The sequence below is a fragment of the Erythrolamprus reginae genome, chromosome 7 (genome assembly GCF_031021105.1).
Source record: "Erythrolamprus reginae isolate rEryReg1 chromosome 7, rEryReg1.hap1, whole genome shotgun sequence".
Lineage (NCBI taxonomy): Eukaryota > Metazoa > Chordata > Lepidosauria > Squamata > Dipsadidae > Erythrolamprus > Erythrolamprus reginae.
This window is the reverse complement of record NC_091956.1, coordinates 6,255,879-6,270,037: the sequence shown is the minus strand read 5'-3', so window position 1 is coordinate 6,270,037 and position 14,159 is coordinate 6,255,879. Positions and strand designations below refer to the sequence as shown.

The following is a 14,159-nucleotide window of genomic DNA, read 5'->3' as shown; positions in this document are numbered from 1 at the left end:
CAATCCTAACTTAGTTGAACTATCATTTCATACCTCCAACCATGGTTTTATTCCCCTTTTCCTCGGGTTTAAATACAGCATCCTATTGTCCCGAGTTTTGATTTTTAAAATAGTATTTTTATTCTAAGCATGGAATTCAAGCTAACACTCAAATTACTGAGGAGCAAAAACACGTCACAGTGCTGTCTCATGGGTGATGATGTGCCTCTTGCTATACAATCCAAAAAGAAAGTGACTCTTTCAAACGTTTGACCCACCCTTCCTCTCCATCCTTTAACCACTGGAAAATAAGCCATAGAGAGATTATGTTGGTTGGAGCATTCCAGCACATCTGGCGGGCATCAGAGGGCAGAACATTTCTTCAAAGAAGGAGGATATTTGTAGCTCAGGGTCAAAATAAGGAGCCCTTGGTTCTCTCCAAGCTTGGTTGTTTCCTTGCAAAATTTTTCATGACCCAAACACAACATCATCAGGGTTAAAACGGGGTGTGTGGTGGTGATGGTGGTGAAGAGGAGGACTGTGAAGTCTTTGATGCTTTCTGAGCTTGGTCGTTTCCATGCAGGCATCTCATTACCAAAGTAGCTGATGTCATCAGTGCTAGATGGGAATGGGATTTGTGGAGAGGAGGAGGAGGAGGAAGAGAAACAAAGAAGAAGAAGAGAAAGTGTTGTGGTTAGCTCTGGCCCAGCTCCTTCCCCAAGGACTGTGGATGTGGGGGAGACATCCACATGCTGCAGGCCTGTTTTGCCCCCGGTGGAATCTGATGATGAAGGCTCCTCTGACCAAGAAGACATGAGTGACAGGGAGGAGGAGAGTGTGGCAGACAGCTCAGAAGGAGATCAATTATCTAGCTCCTCCTTGGATTCAGAACAAGAGTTAATGATACAGCCACGCATGCGGAGAGCGATGCATAGGCAGCAACAACTGAGAGATTATTATCAAAGAAAGTGAGGCCACCTGTGGTTGGGTGGGGCTGTGGTCATTAGTGAGGCTGCTATAAATAGCAGCCTGTGGGTTTGGCCATTGTGGAGGATTATCTGATCATTGTGTTTCGTGACTGCTTTACTGATTTTGACCTTTTGTGTGCCGATTTTTCCCCACGTTGAAACTAAACCAGGGCAAAGTGTGTTTCACTTTGTGAAAGAAGAAGGACTGTGAATTGCCTCACAGCTGCAAGCTACGTATCACAGAACTGATAAGGGCCTTGTACAAATTACCAGTTTGTTTGGAGACGAGTGCTCTTGGCTATACCAAAAGAGGGCTTGGTTTAAGTGAATTTTCATTATAAAGAACATTGTTTTGAATTTTCAAACGTGTGTGTGTCTGAAATTTGTACCTGTGAATTTTTGGGAGGAGTGTACCAGAGAGCCCGACAGAACAGAAAGGGGATGAAGAGGATTGTGGGGTCCTTAATGCTCTCTGAGCTTGGCTGTTTTCTTGTAGACATCTCATTACCAAACTAGGTAACGACATCAATGCTAGGTGGGAGTGGGATTTGTGGAGAGGAGGAGGAAGAGGAAGTCTGTGACAGTCTTTGCTGCTCTCTAAGCTTGGTTATTTTCTTACAGATGTTTCATTACCCAAATTAGGTAACCTCATCAGCTGTTTTTACCTATTTTGGGGTAACGAAATGTCTGAAGAAAACAACCAAGCTTGGAGACCACCAAGAACAACCCCTCCCTTTTATTTCTTACATCCCCAAAAAACCACAGAGAAGCAAGACAAAAAGGATAGAATGTCATAACTATTTGATAGATGGGGTAACACTGCCACCTGCAGGCTCAAACAAGAACCATTTTGCTATGACTGTCTTCCAGCTTGCAAAATGTTGGACAAACATTTCAGAAATAATTCTGGACGTCATGATAGATTCCACACACCCCCCTTAGATCACTTTATTTCAATTTCTTCTTCATTCTGGGATAGAGAGGGAAAAAATGGAGGGAAAAAATTAACAATAGAACGATGGAGGAATATAACATAAAACGAATACTGTACTTATGTTCATCTACAGAAAAACATTCCTGAACTTATATTTTATCTTAGGATGGATCTATGTTTATCCCAGGCATGTTTAAATTCAGTTACTGTGGATTTACCAAGCACGTCTGCTGGAAGTTTATTTTACTCTTTCAGTAAAATAATATTTTCTCACGTTGCTTTTGATCTTTCCCCCAACTAACCTCAGATTGTGTCCCCTTGTTCTTGGGTTCACTTTCCTATTAAAAACACTTCCCTCCTGGACCTTATTTAACCCTTTGACATATTTAAATGTTTCGGTCATGTCCCCCCTTTTCCTTCTGTCCTCCAGACTCTACAGATTGAGTTCATGAAGTCTTTCCTGATACGTTTTATGCTTAAGACCTTCCACCATTCTTGTAGCCCGTCTTTGGACCCGTTCAATTTTGTCAATATCTTTTTGTAGGTGAGGTCTCCAGAACTGGACACAGTATTCCAAATGTGGTCTCACCAGCGCTCTATATAGCGGGATCACAATCTCCCTCTTCCTGCTTTTTATGCCTCTAGCTATGTAGCCAAGCATCCTACTTGCTTTTCCTACCACCCGACCACACTGCTCACCCATTTTGAGACTGTCAGAAATCACTACCCCTAAATCCTTCTCTTCTGAAGTTTTTGCTAAATCATATTTCTTGGTATGAAATGCCCTCTTCCTATTCTTAGAAGTGCGTTATAAAGGAAGGAGAATTCAATTCTATACTGCTCAAAAAAATAAAGGGAACACTCAAATAACACATCCTAGATCTGAATGAACAAAATATCTCATTGAATCCTTTGTTCTGTACAAAGTTGAATGTGCACAACAGCAGGTGAAATTGATTGTCAATCAGTGTTGTTTCCTAAGTGGACAGTTTTGATTGCGCAGAAGTTTGATTGACTTGGAGTTATATTGTGTTGTTTAAGTGTTCCCTTTATTTTTGAGCTGTATATAAATGAGGCCTCCACTCAAAATTTGAAATGTTATCAATCTAGTCCAACCCTCCACTCAAGCATATGACTGTATAGCAACCGAGTCAGCCAATGGGAGCTAACCACTTCTGAGTCTGTGCAGAGAATCGAAACTGAGAACTTAAGCTTAAGGCTGGGTACGGCTCATTCTACCCTGCTTTCTGCACACTCTGTGCTTGTCTGCTCTGCTGAAATGAAACTAACTCTCCTGCTTGTGCTACGTGAAACTGCTTGAAGAAGAATCTATATTGGTATTGTAAAATTTACTTCATCTATATTCTTGTACTGTATGTAAAGAAGTTAACGAATCCAGCTGGCTCAGTCATCTGTGGGTGCTTCCGGAAATGGATTTTTCTGCAACCAACTTTAATAAATACTACTCCTGCTTCACATGTTCTTAATGCTACCATAAAATATTAAGAGCACTTGTGTTTTATTTCCCAGTATTTCACCTACCTGAGTATTTTTTTAAAAAGGGAATGTTCTCAGGATTTGCTTTCTATGCAGTCAGCTAGGAAACATATGGTAGAGACTGGGTCTTTGACCTAAAAACAATAGCAACAAAACTTTGATGGATTAATTCGGTTACAGCTCTCAAATCTTTAGAGTTTATTTGTGGGATAAGAGATTTTGACATTTGTCCCATCTGCTAAATTTGATTCATCTGCTAAACTTGTAAAACAAAAACCTACAGGTTTTATGTGATGGATATTCTCTAAGTCAGTGTTTTTCAACCAGTGTGCCGTGGCACACTAGTGTGCCGCGAGACATGGTCAGGTGTGCCGCGAAGCTCAGAGAGAGAAAGAAAACAAGAGAAAGAAAGAGAGAGAGAAAGAAAGAGCAAGAGAGAAAGAAAGCAAGAGAGAGAGCAAGAAAGCAAGAAAGCAAGAGAGAGGGAGAGGGAGGGAAGGAAGGTGGGAGAGAGAAAGACATAGAGGGAGGTAGGGAGGGAGAGAGAAAGAGAGCAAAAAAGAGGAAAGAAGGAAGAGAGAGAAAAAGAGGAAGGGAGAGAAATAGAGTGAAAGGGAGGAAGAGAGAGAATTTTTTTGTCCAAACTTTTTTTAGCCTCCCCCCCCCCCAAAATGTGCCCCATGGTTTTGTAAATGTAAAAAATGTGCCGCAGCTCAAAAAAGGTTGAAAATCACTGCTCTAAGTCTTATAAACGCAACTTCTCCTTAGATGTTTTTCTGACTTCCTACTCTAGCCTCTGAGCCATATATTATTAAGGTCTGATCTGCCAATAAATCCCAATTAACTGACAGCTCTCAGATTCAATGATGGCGATCAGATTCACTTACCCTATTGTGCAAAGGCTCAATAGGGTTGATTCAATCAACCTCTATTAACGTGGTTCACACCACTTGCGAAGACTTAAACTGCAGCCTGAGCCACTATCATTTGAAGAATAATTAAGCCCAAATTAAATAAACCACAGTATGGTTTGAATCAAAAGCAGGCAGCCTATAATTTCAGATTCCCTCTTTCTCTGATTCTGCGAAGTTTTATCTGGAAGTTTAACTCTGAAGTTGCCCACAAGAACAGGTTTTTTTTTGGGGGGGGGGATTTTAATTGCTGAGTCAGGCTTTTAGATTTCCCAAATTATTTCATTATTTCCGGGACCGTCTTCTGCCACACGAATCCCAGCGACCAGTTAGGTCCCACAGAGTTGGCCTTCTCCGGGTCCCATCGACTAAACAATGTTGTTTGGCGGGACCCAGGGGAAGAGCCTTCTCTGTGGCAGCCCCGACCCTCTGGAACCAACTCCCCCCAGATATCAGAGTTGCCCCCACCCTCCTTGCCTTTCGTATGCTCCTTAAAACTCACCTCTGTGGTCAGGCATGGGGGAACTGAGATATTCCCTTCCCCCTAGGCTTATAAAACTTATGCATGGTATGTCTGTATGTATGATTGGTTTCTTAAAATGGGTTTTTTTTACATTACTTTTAATATTAGATTTGTTCATATTGTCTTTTTACTCTTGTTAGCCGCCCCGAGTTTACGGAGAGGGGCGGCATAGAAATCTAATAAATAAATAAATAAATAAATAAATAAATAAATAAATAAATAAATAAATAAATAAATAAATAAATAAATAAATAAATAAATAAATAAATAAATAAATAAATAAATAATAAATAAACAAGCTCCCATAGTGGCACAGTAATTAAAATGGAGTATTGCACGCAAACTCTGCACACAGAATGGAGTTCGATCCCGATGGGGTTCAAGTTTGACTCAGCCTCCCAGTCTTCTGAGGTTGGTGAAATGAGAACCTGCTGTTGTTGGGTAGTGATGGGCGAACCCAATGGTGTTCGGGTTCGGCAGGTTTGGACGAACTTCACACAAAATTCGGATGAACCCAAACCTAACCCGAACCCGAACCTGAACGGGGAATCCCACCAAGAGATTCTGGGGGCGGAGCTTTTAATCCAGGAAGTGATCACCTTGGCGTCCTTAGCAACCTGCCGTTATACGTGACATCAAAGCTCTGCCCCCGGAATATCTTGGTGGGAGGGATTCCCCAGCTCCTTCAAAGGGACGTCTTTTGACATAAAATTTTTAAAAATTATATTTATGAAAAAGGACACCGCAGCGGCACTGCAAGCAAAGGGTGGTCCTTTCACATTAAAATATTTTTTTTATATTTTTACGAAAAAGAGGGCAGATGCTCATTGAAGAAAAAAGAGGAGAAAAGTATGTAGGAATAATGGAGAGTGGGGTGGGGAGAACGGAGGCCAAGGGGAGATGTCTCAGTTCCCCCATGCCTGACGCCAGAGGTGGGTTTTAAGGAGTTTACGAAAGCAAGTAGGGTGGGGGCAATCCTAATCTCTGGGGGGAACTGGTTCCAGAGGGTCGGGGCCGCCATAGAGAAGGCTCTTCCCCTGGGTCCTGCCAGCCGACATTGTTTAGTTGACGGGACCTGGAGAAGGCCAACTCTGTGGGACCTAACCGGTCGCTGGGATTCATGCGGCAGAAGGCGGTCTCGAAGATATTCTGGTCCGGTGCCATGAAGGGCTTTATAGGTCATAACCAACACTTTGAATTGTGACCGGAAACTGATCGGCAACCAATGCAGACTGTGCAGTGTTAGTGTAACATGGGCATACCTGGGGAAGCCCATGATTGCTCTTGCAGCTGCATTCTGCATGATCTGAAGTTTCCGAACACTCTTCAAAGGTAGCCCCATGTAGAGAGCATTACAGTAGTCGATCCTCGAGGTGATGAGGGCATGAGTGACCGTGAGCAGTGAGTCCTGGTCCAAGTAGGGATCATGGTGGGGTCAGAACACCTTGTAGGTCATCTAGTCCACCCCCATTCAAGCAGGAGTCCCTACACCATTTCGGACAAATGCCAGTCCAATCTCCCTTTGAAAGTCTCAAGTCTTCAACATCTTCAAAACGGAAAAAACCTTCAAGAAAGACCAGTTACTTTCTGAAAAAGCACCTTTGCGACATCCATGACCTAGATGGCTGAGCTTGGACCTTACCTGTATTCCACAATACGTTGGAGGTGCATTTAGATGGCAGCACTTGGTAACGTAGCTACTCCTTTGTTCCACCAAAGCAGACACCTGGTCTTCAGCATCCAAAGTACCAGAGGGGATCAGGTCTAATGCGTTGGCTCTAAGCCTGCAATTGGGAACAAGTTGATGTTACCAAACCCTTTTTTAAGGTAAAAAAACCATGCAGATTTCTCTCAAATTACCAAGATCTGATTTCATATATTCAGGTGTAAGGAAATATATAGTACAGGACAGGTGAGGGGTTGCCGCTCTTGCTGCTACTGGTGTGCTATGTGCTCAGCTCCATGTCTCCAGTTTGTGCATGTGTGTCTGAGCGAGATTTTGCTTTGAGGCAAAATCTCGCGAGGGGATGTGACGTGTGTGAGATTTTAGGGATTTTTTTTCCTTCCTTCCTTCCTTCCTTCCTTCCTTCCTTCCTTCCTTCCTATTTCAATTCCTTCCTTCTTATTTCCTTCCCTCCTTCCTTCCTTCCTCCCTCCCTCCATTCCTATTTTCTTCTTCCCTCCCTCCCTTTCTCCCTCCCTCCCTTTCTTCCTATTTCAATTCCTTCCTTCTTATTTCCTTCCTTCCTTCCTTCCTTCCTTCCTTCCTTCCTTCCTTCCTTCCTTCCTTCCTTCCTTCCTTCCTTCCTATTTTCTTCTTCTCTCCCTCCCTCCCTTTCTTCCTATTTCAATTCCTTCCTTCTTATTTCCTTCCTTCTTATTTCCTTCCTTCCTTCCTCCTTCCTTCCCTCCCTCCCTTCCTTCCGCTACATCACGCAGTCCTAGGTGCTTGGGAAGTGCCCACTGGTGATGAAATACGAAATTCAGCATAGTGATCTCATTTGCTGTGTTGTATTGACAACAACAACAACAGTAACAGTAACAGTATTAATTTATTAGATTTTTATGTCGCCCCTCTTTGAAGACTCGGCTTCAGCTCAGTTGCTGAATAATTGCCGAAATTTCACGCATGCACGTGTCATCTCGGGAGATTTTGCTTCTGCAAATAACCAAACCAAACCAAACCAAACCAAACCAAACAAAACCAAACCAAACAAAACCAAACCAAACAAAACCAAACCAAACCAAACAAAACAAAACAAAACAGTGTGATAGGATATAAATTTCCAGGCAAATATGGCATAAACTTTTTACCTCTTGAGGAATTCCAGGTAGGTGTGATCTGTATATTCCCCACAAATCTCATTTCCTTTTTCAATCAAAGCGTACAGGGGCGCTATTGTTTTTAAACCCTAGAATTCAGGGGGGAAAAAAGTATCGTTGCGTTAATGAAGAATATTGCCATATTATATAGCAGGGATAGAGAACCTTCTGGTTTTTTTTCTTGGGTGCTAAAAGGTGTGCGCGCGCCTGAGTATCTATCTATCTGTCTGTCTGTCTGTCCGTCCGTCCGTCCGACCGACCGACCGACCGACCGACCGACCAACCGACCGTCCGTCCGTCCGTCCATCCATCCATCCATCCATCCGTCCATCCATCTATTTATTTATTAGACTTCTATGCTGCCCTTCTCGAAGAGAGTCAGGGCGGCCTACAACATAATAAATACAAACAACATGTGTCTAGTGTTGTATCTTGAAATGGCTACCTTGTATTTCCTGTAGATAGTTTGTTCCGTCTTCCAGCGCTGTCTGAGCTGAAGCAGGAAGTCGCTCCTGATTGGCTCAGACGCGGCTGGCTCTTGCTTTGGCGGGAGCCGCAAATGTATAAAAGAAGCGGTTTCTCCAAGCAGAGTCAGTCGGTACTCGCTGAATTGTCACTTGCCTTGCTGAGCTGTCACTTGTTCTCTGAGCTGAATAAAAAGTACCGATTTGTTTGAACCCTGTCTCTGGGTCTACTTCACTGGCGACGAACGGACGGAAGAAACACCGCGTGCAACATGAGCAACGTCCAGATCGGCCGGGCTCCAGAATTCTTCGACCCCGAAAAAACGTCCTGGGACGAATACATGGCCACCTTCGAGATCTTCCTCGAGGCGGCAGGGATACAGGACGCCGAAGCCGATCGCAGACGGGCTATTTTCCTGAATTACTGCGGCCCAGAAATCCGTGGCCTTGCCCAGACTCTCACCGACCCGCAACCAGCAAGAACCGTCGCTTGGGACGTCCTACAAGACAAGCTAGCGAGCCACTTCAAACCGACCAAACCAGCCATGGTTTTTCGGCATCAGTTCTCCATGATGGCTGAGAAGGAAACGGAATCAATAAACCAGTTTACAACGCGACTTTGAACGGTACTTGCACAATGCAAGTTTAAAGACCCGGAAGCTCGCCTCACCGATGCCTTGGTTTTCGGCATGAGAAGCGCCACGGTGAGGAACAAACTCCTCACCGAAGACGAGCCGACTCTACAAACCGTGATTAAACTAGCGCAAACCGCAGAAGCCGCCGACGCAGCAGCTAGAGAATTAAAAGAACACGGAAGGCGAGAACTCATCGCCAAGATTGACTCCGCATCTCCCCGCGCCGTGGAATTAGACGACCCCAGCCAACCAGCTCACAATGGGGACAACTGCTTCCTGGTACAAGACACCACAGAGCTACTCACCCCCCAGCCCCCTGCGGGGGCTGCCGAGGAAGCCACCAGCGCCATCGATGCCCTTTCCGAGACGCCACATGCCGCCGCTGCAACCGTCGAGGCCACATCGCCATCGCATGCAGAGCAACGGCACCAGAGGAGACATTCGCCACACCGCAACACCAACGACCACAAAACCAGACGCCCCAACCGCGAGAAAATCGACCGTTCCGCTATTCGGGCCAAAGGAACTGCTCAACCGCTAACCGCGACTACTCTAGAGGTAACACTCAATTTTCCGTGAATAACACGGCAACAAAAAAGGGGGCCAAAATTGTTATCCTACTTCATCTAGAAATCTAATTATTTTAAAAGAAATATACCAAATTAGCAAAATTCTAAAAAATCCCCATGCACAGTCATCCACATTCATCCAATTTAATTATTCACACTGTCGCCCGGAGACAATCTCGTGGCTCATGGCCAGGGGTAGGCCCGACCCTAAACGGTGGGGAATGCGGTTCCGGTGGCACCAATGTAATCTTCCACACCGCCTGTGCTCGCGCCAGCTTCAACCCACTGCCCGCGCCAGCTCGCCCTCACCGCCTGCACTGCCGCTGTTCGCCTCCGTTCACCCCTTGCTCACCTCTCGCACCGGCTCGCCCTCACCATCCGCGCTGCTGCTGTTCGCCCCAAGAGCGAGAGGCGAGCGGGGCGAATGGAGGCAAATGGCGGCAAGCGGGCAGTGGGGGTGCAAACAGCGGCGGACAATGGCGAGCGGGCACTTAGCTTTTTGCCCATTTCCAGGGTTCTTTTCATTTCTGCACATGCACAAAAGTTGAATCCCATGTGCGGGAGGAAGCAGGGACATGCTCCTGGCCCGTTCTGGTAGGGCCGGGAATGGTAGCCCTCCCCTGCTCATGGGCCTCATGCCCGCCGGCAGAGGTAGGTCTTCAGAGCTTTGCAAAAAACAAGGAGAGAGGGGGCGGTACGTATCTCCAAAGGGAGTTCATTCCAGAGGGCCGGGGCCACCACAGAGAAGGTCCCTATGGATAGGCTGTTTAGCAATAAAGCTATTTATTGGGACTTTCTTCGCACAGGGACCTGATCGTTTGCGCCCGACTTCATCTCAGAAGATTATGAATGTTTACCTTCTCCGCGAAACATGCATTGGGGTCGGGTTGGGCACAGCAATCGTTGGTGGCAGCTTGGCTGGCAGAATACAAGGGAATGAGAAGAGCCTCTGGAGCACGGGTGTATGTCCGGGCCACGTCATAAATATTACTGCAAAGGAAACAGATATTACTGCAAAGGCTACAAGAATGGTGGAAGGTTGTTGGCTTGTCTTGGTTAGCTAGGCTTGAAACCTTCGACAACACCGAGCAGAGAATTTTAACAGGGCGTGGATGTGTGATAAAGCCAAGACACAGACTTAGTTAAATAAGGATTATTTACATATAAACAAAATATAAACAATCCAGAATAAGCACGAAGCAAATACAGGATAATACGCACTGAGCAATTACAAGTTTAGCACAAAGCAAAACACAATAGAGATAACAAGCACTAAGCTAAAATACAATATAGATAAAAGCACAAAGCTTAATAATGAGCTTTTATAGCTTCGATGAGGAAGTGACGAAACAGCCTTGAATATTAACTCTTCAAGTACAAGTTAACCCTTTGAGTGCACATTAACTCTTTAAGTACAAGTTTGGTACAGTTTACAATATGCAGTTTACAATAGCAATCCCTAACAACCATGTACCCTGTACTAACAAAGGTCTTAAGCATAAAACTTATCAGGAAAGACTTCATGAACTCGATCTGTACAGTCTGGAGGACAGAATGGGAAAGGGGGGAGATGATCGAAACATTTAAATATGTCAAATGGTTAAATAAGGTCCAGGAGGGAAGTGTTTTTAATACGAAAGTGAACAGAAGAACAAGGGGACACAATCTGAGGTTAGTTCGGGAAAAGATCAGAAGCAACGTGAGAAAATATTATTTTACTGAAATAGTAGTAGATGCTTGGAACAAACTTCCAGCAGATGTCGTAAATATTACTGGAAAGGGAAAAAAAAAGGATGGCAGAAAAGAGGAACTTTGGTGTCCGTTGCAGCCTTGAGCTCTACAACGTCAGCAATAACACAATCAGGGGTGAAATTTATTTATTTATTTATTTATTTATTGGACTTTTATGACGCCCCTCTCTGAGGACTCTACCGGTTCAGCCTGATCAGAGTGTACTGGATGTCAGTGGTTCAGGGAACTGGTAACGACAATAGTGTGAGGCTCCACCAAGGGGTGGGCAGAGGCAGGACAGGTGGAACGCAGTTCCACCAGCGGGAAGGATACTGCAAAATCCCATTCTCTCCCCACTCCAGGGGAAGGATACTGCAAAATCTCCTTTCCCTCCCCACCCCAGGGGAAGGATCCTGCAAAATCTCCTTTCCCTCCCCACCCCAGGGGAAGGATCCTGCAAAATCTCCTTTCCCTCCCCACCCCAGGGGAAGGATCCTGCAAAATCTCCTTTCCCTCCCCACCCCAGGGGAAGGATCCTGCAAAATCCCCATTCCCGCCCCACTCCAGGGGAAGGATCCTGCAAAATCCCCATTCCCGCCCCACTCCAGGGGAAGGATCCTGCAAAATCCCCATTCCTGCCCCACTCCAGGGGAAGGTTACTGCAAAATCTTCTTTCTCACCCACTCCAGGGGAAGGATACTGCAAAATCCCCATTCTATCCCCACTCCACAGGAAGGATACTGCAAAATCTCCTTTCCCTCCCCATTCCAGGGGAAGGATATTGCAAAAATCTCCATTCCCTCCCCACTCCTGGGGAAGGATACTGCAAAATCCCCATTCCGTCCCCACCCTGGGACCACCCAGAGGTGGTATTTGCTGGTTCTTTGAACTACTCAAAATTTCCTCTACCGGTTCTTCTAAACCTCTCAGAACCTGCTGGATTTCACGCCTGATTTCTGGGTTCTAGAGTGACTGTCTTCACATCCCGATGAAACGGTTAGAGAGCACTGCATGCAAATCCTGCCCCTAGAGAAGGAGGAAAAACAGCTCCAAATCCTCTTACCGATATATGTCTACTTCGCCATTTTCTCTACAGATGTGTTCGTCCACTGGACTGGGAGCCTGAAGGGCCTGGGAAGGCTTATCCCACGGGAGCGAGTAAATGCACAAGTATTTTCCCACGTCATCTTTGGAACTGCAACAGGTTCTGAGTCTTTCATTCCCACCGCAGGCAGTATTGCAGATGTGGGCGATGTGAACTTTGAGCTGGAAGAGAGAACAGCAACACTTTTGCAACACAAACAACACAACTGGACTGACCACATTTATGATCACAATAGAGGTCAACATTTCTTTTGGGAAGCGAGGAGGTCCCAGTTCCACTCTTCTATACAGGTAGCCCTTGATTTATAGCCATTATTGATTAGAAACATAGAAACATAGAAGACTGACGGCAGAAAAAGACCTCATGGTCCATCTAGTCTGCCCTTACACTACTTCCTGTATTTTATCTTACAATGGATACATGTTTATCCCAGGCATGTTTCAATTCAGTTACTGTGGCTTTACCAACCACGTCTGCTGGAAGTTTGTTCCAAGGATCTACTACTCTTTCAGTGAAATAATATTTTCTCACTTGCTTTTGATCTTTCCCCCAACTAACTTCAGATTGTGTCCCCTTGTTCCTGTGTTCACTTTCCTATTAAAAACACTTCCCTCCTGGACCTTATTTAATCCTTTAACATATTTAAATGTTTCAATCGTGTCCCCCCTTTTCCTTCTGTCCTCCAGACTCTACAGATTGAGTTCATTAAGTCTTTAGGGATACGTTTTATGCTTAAGACCTTCCACCATTCTTGTAGCCCGTCTTTGGACCCGTTCAATTTTGTCAATATCTTTTTGTAGGTGAGGTCTCCAGAACTGAACACGTTATTCCAAATGTGGTCTCACCAGCACTCTATATGAGGGGATCACAATCTCCCTCTTCTTGCTTGTTATACCTCTAGCATCCTACTTGCTTTTCCTACTGCCCGACCACACTGCTCACCCATTTTGAGACTGTCAGAAATCACTACCCTTAAATCCTTCTCTTCTGAAGTTTTTGCTAACACAGAACTGCCAATGCAATATTCAGATTGAGGATTCCTTTTCCCCAAGTGCATTATTTTACATTTTGAAACATTAAACTGCAGTTTCCATTGCTTTGACCATTTATCTAGTAAAGCTAAATCATTTACAATTGATTGATTGATTGATTGGCTGATTGATTTGATTTGTGTGCCCCCCCTCTCTGAGGAATAACACAACTCATACATTCATACATACATACATACCACCTCTGTCTCTCACCTCATTCTGGAAACAATCTGCACACAACACACACCCACATACATACAGTAATGGGCAGCCAAAATTTCACACTGTGGGTGTGGCTTATTTTGTGGGTGTGGCTTAATGGTCATGTGACTGAGTAGGAGTGGATTGCCGGCCATGTGACCAGGTGGGAGTGGCTTGAACGACCATCATCGTTCAAGTGAACTGTTAAGTCCTCGACTTACAACCTTCCCAGTATCACCCACTGGGGTGACAATTTGCTTCGCGTTTCCCGCACTCTCCTTCCTTGGTCACCTGTGTCTCAGTTTGGGTAGCTAGGTGAACGGGTGCTGCCAGAAGCATAAATGCTGCCAGCGCCGCTTCCACCGATGCCTTCTGCTTGCACCTCAGGCGGGAGGTGGCTACGTGAGGCTGGAGGCCTCACATACCACCTCTGTCACTCACCTCATTCTGGAAACAATCTTCTTCCAAACTATCACAGCACTTGGAAAGAATTTCAGAAGCTTCTTCCGCAAGGGTTATGGCATTGTTAAAGGACAGACTTGGAGTCTGCTGGGTGAATTTTATTAAGTAGCTAGAGCATTAGGGAAGAGAAGAAAAATGAGAAATTTAGCCAACAAAGAGTTGGATCAGCCACTCCAAAATGTCTGGCTTTCCTAAGCATTTTTGATGCTGTAGAACAGATTATGTCCAACCTTTAAGGCAACTTTAAGACCTGTGGACTTCAAATCCCAGTGGCCAGCTAGGTCCCACAGAATTGGCCTTCTCCGTGTCCCGTCAACTAAACAATG

The 14,159-nt window shown here is 45.0% G+C and overlaps 1 protein-coding gene across 2 annotated transcripts in view; it reads right to left on the bottom strand.

The window, feature by feature from the left end:
• Nucleotides 1-95: 95 nt before the first annotated feature.
• Nucleotides 96-14,159, bottom strand: part of GC (GC vitamin D binding protein) — a 56,660-nt gene continuing 42,596 nt past the window's right edge. The window contains exons 7-13 of one of the 2 annotated variants that reach the window (XM_070756884.1): nt 13,813-13,942; nt 12,098-12,300; nt 10,161-10,293; nt 7,627-7,724; nt 6,455-6,596; nt 3,424-3,512; nt 96-1,917 (exon numbers count right to left, since the gene is read on the bottom strand). In XM_070756884.1, coding sequence (XP_070612985.1) covers nt 3,453-3,512; nt 6,455-6,596; nt 7,627-7,724; nt 10,161-10,293; nt 12,098-12,300; nt 13,813-13,942 — 766 coding nt within the window. In that variant the 3' untranslated portion in view covers nt 96-1,917; nt 3,424-3,452. The remainder of the gene's footprint in view (nt 1,918-3,423; nt 3,513-6,454; nt 6,597-7,626; nt 7,725-10,160; nt 10,294-12,097; nt 12,301-13,812; nt 13,943-14,159) is intronic. The other variant, XM_070756886.1, reaches the window with a different exon arrangement.